Source organism: Orycteropus afer, unplaced genomic scaffold, assembly GCF_000298275.1.
Source record: "Orycteropus afer afer isolate SDZICR_OR568_19922 unplaced genomic scaffold, OryAfe1.0 scaffold00155, whole genome shotgun sequence".
In the NCBI taxonomy this organism is placed as follows: domain Eukaryota; kingdom Metazoa; phylum Chordata; class Mammalia; order Tubulidentata; family Orycteropodidae; genus Orycteropus; species Orycteropus afer.
This window is the reverse complement of record NW_006921742.1, coordinates 4,310,524-4,313,082: the sequence shown is the minus strand read 5'-3', so window position 1 is coordinate 4,313,082 and position 2,559 is coordinate 4,310,524. Positions and strand designations below refer to the sequence as shown.

The 2,559-nt window shown below is 39.1% G+C and overlaps 1 protein-coding gene across 1 annotated transcript in view; it reads left to right on the top strand.

Moving 5' to 3' along the window:
• Positions 1–2,559, top strand: part of ARFGEF3 (ARFGEF family member 3) — a 232,027-nt gene that overhangs the window by 57,380 nt on the left and 172,088 nt on the right. Inside the window, exon 3 of the mRNA XM_007946301.2 lies at positions 1,486–1,567. Within this exon, the coding sequence (XP_007944492.1) occupies positions 1,486–1,567 (82 nt within the window). The remainder of the gene's footprint in view (positions 1–1,485; positions 1,568–2,559) is intronic.

The following is a 2,559-nucleotide window of genomic DNA, read 5'->3' as shown; positions in this document are numbered from 1 at the left end:
TGAAATTTTCCAAGCTTATATACTGGCTATGAATTGAACAAAAGAAACAAAATTGGAAAAATCAGCTCTTTCTGCTCTAATGGACTGCATACCAGTAACTATGCCTTGTAACTATGACAAATTGACAATAATGATAGCAGTGGCAAAGTTACAGCCACCTAACTGTAAATAACATGCTTGGGTCATTCATCCATCTGTCAAAGGATGTGTCTAATGAGAGATAACTATAGTGTTAATCATCTGTCTTGGAAAAATGGACATTGTAACACTGGGATGGTAGAGGGGAAGTGAGAAGGATTAGGAAGGCCAGTGTTCTCCCTGACTGAGTTGGTTTTCATACAGTCTTTGTGGCCAGCATTATAGGGCATCTATATAGAGCTGTTACAGAGTTATTCTTCATCTGTTACAGAGCTGCTGATGGAAGATTCACTGGAAAAGCAGTGAACTTTAGGGTAGGCAAGAAGGAATCAGAACTATTATTAACTTTCTGATTTGTTGTATGATACAACAGTGACCCTCAATTCTCCAAAGATACAATCCTACAATAAAATAGATAAAAAATGGGGCTGCTCTGGTTTATGTGGGGATGGAAGAACCTGGCAAAATTAAGTAACATTTCATTTGTTGTGCTACTGTGACTCCGTGGGGAAATAATGGGTTGATTAAAATTCTTGGTCTGTTTAATTATTTAGAGTCAGTGCTTCAGACAAAAATATCTTTGCCTCTGTAGGTCTCTTTGTTTAGTTCTTAACATATTTTAGTGCCCATATATTATGTTTCTGAGCTTTAAACTATCTAAATAGCTTTCTATTTCTTTGTTTCAGTCTCTCCCATGACACCATATCATGTTGTACCTAGGTGCTTTTCACCAGCCAAGGCTGTTGATGGTTTGCTTATATTTCTGTCCTAGAAATATGTTTATGAAGAACCTGTCACAAAATTCTTACCTACCTTTTCATGGAGACTAAAGAGCAAACATTTAAATTATGAATGATTACTAAACATTTCAAATTGGGGAGGAATTGACCAATTGGTAAAATTTCAAGTTACATTGACGAGGATGGGTTGTTGGTGATGCATTTGCTTTCTAGGTGACACGGTGGTATGAACAAGGCAGAGAAAACAATGAGAATGATGATTCCTAGAGCTGTTCACCCCTGGGATATTGGATATGAGCAACGGCATTTATTTGGGAAAGAGTGAGGCATATTCATGGACTTCTGAAGGCCCTACACTGAAACATTTAATTGAGAACTCTAGTGTTCATTCTTCCTATATCCATACTAAAAAAGCAAGCTGCTGATAAGCTATCATCTCCATGCAGCATTTTGGCTGTTTTTTTTTTCCTTTCAATCTCATGTGCATTTTCATTATTAGTTGCATTTTTATGTATGTGTGATGGCTTGGGGAAGGGACTCCATAAGGCTTCTATCACTAGACTGCTAGCTCTGCTGTTTACATGTTGTCCTGATTTATGTTTCCCAGGGAGAAATGTCTGCTGCCTCTCCAGTTGGCACTGGAATCCAAGAATGTGAAGCTGGCCCAATATGCCCTGGCAGGGATGCAGGTAAGCTCTTACTGAGTGCAGTGGGGCAGGCGCAGAAATTGCAGATGTCTTGGACATTGGAAGAACATCTTTATGTTTTGCATACTAATTGCTTAAAGATCCAGAAAAAAATTTTTTGCACTAGGAAATAACCATAGAGGGTAACAGGATTTTCTCATATTCACTGAAATTTCTCTGTGCACAACATTGTCTCATTAAGCTTTTATAATCAGACACTAATTCATAAGGACTAATTAAGCTCATGTTGTTATTGTCAGGTGCCATCAAATTGGTTCTGACTCATAGTGACCTGTGTACAGTGGAATGGAACACTGCCCAGTCCTGCGCCATCCTCACAATCCTTGCTGTGCTTGAGCCCATCACTGCAGCCACTGTGCCAGTCCATCTCATTGAGGGTCTGCCCCTTTTTCACTGACCCTCTCCTTTACCAAGCATGATTTCCTTCTTCAGGAACTGGTCTCTTCTCATAATGTGACCAAAGTACATGAGTACTTCTAGGGAACATTCTGGCTGTACTTCTTCCAAGACAGATTTGTTCATTCTTCTGGCAGCCCATGTTATTTTCAGTATTCTTTACCAACACCCAATTCAAAGGCATCAATTCTTTCTCAGTCTTCCTTATTCACTGTCCAGCTTTCACATGTATATGAAGCTATTGAAAATACCATGGCTTGGGTTAGACACACCTTAGTTTTCAAAGTGATATCTTTACCCTGTAACACTTCAAAGAGGTCTTTTGCAGCAGATCTGCCCAGTGCAGTACATCGTCTGATTCCTTGACTGCTGCTTCTATGGGGGTTGATTGTGGATCCAAGTAAAATGAAATCTTTTCTCCATTTATCATGAAGTTGTGTATTGGTCCAGTTGTGAGGATTTTTGTTTTATATTGGGAGGTAATCCATATGAGTAGACTTAAGTGCTTCAAGTCTTCTTCACTTTGAGCAAGCAAGATTGTATCATCTGCGTATCACAGGATGTCAATGATTCTTCCT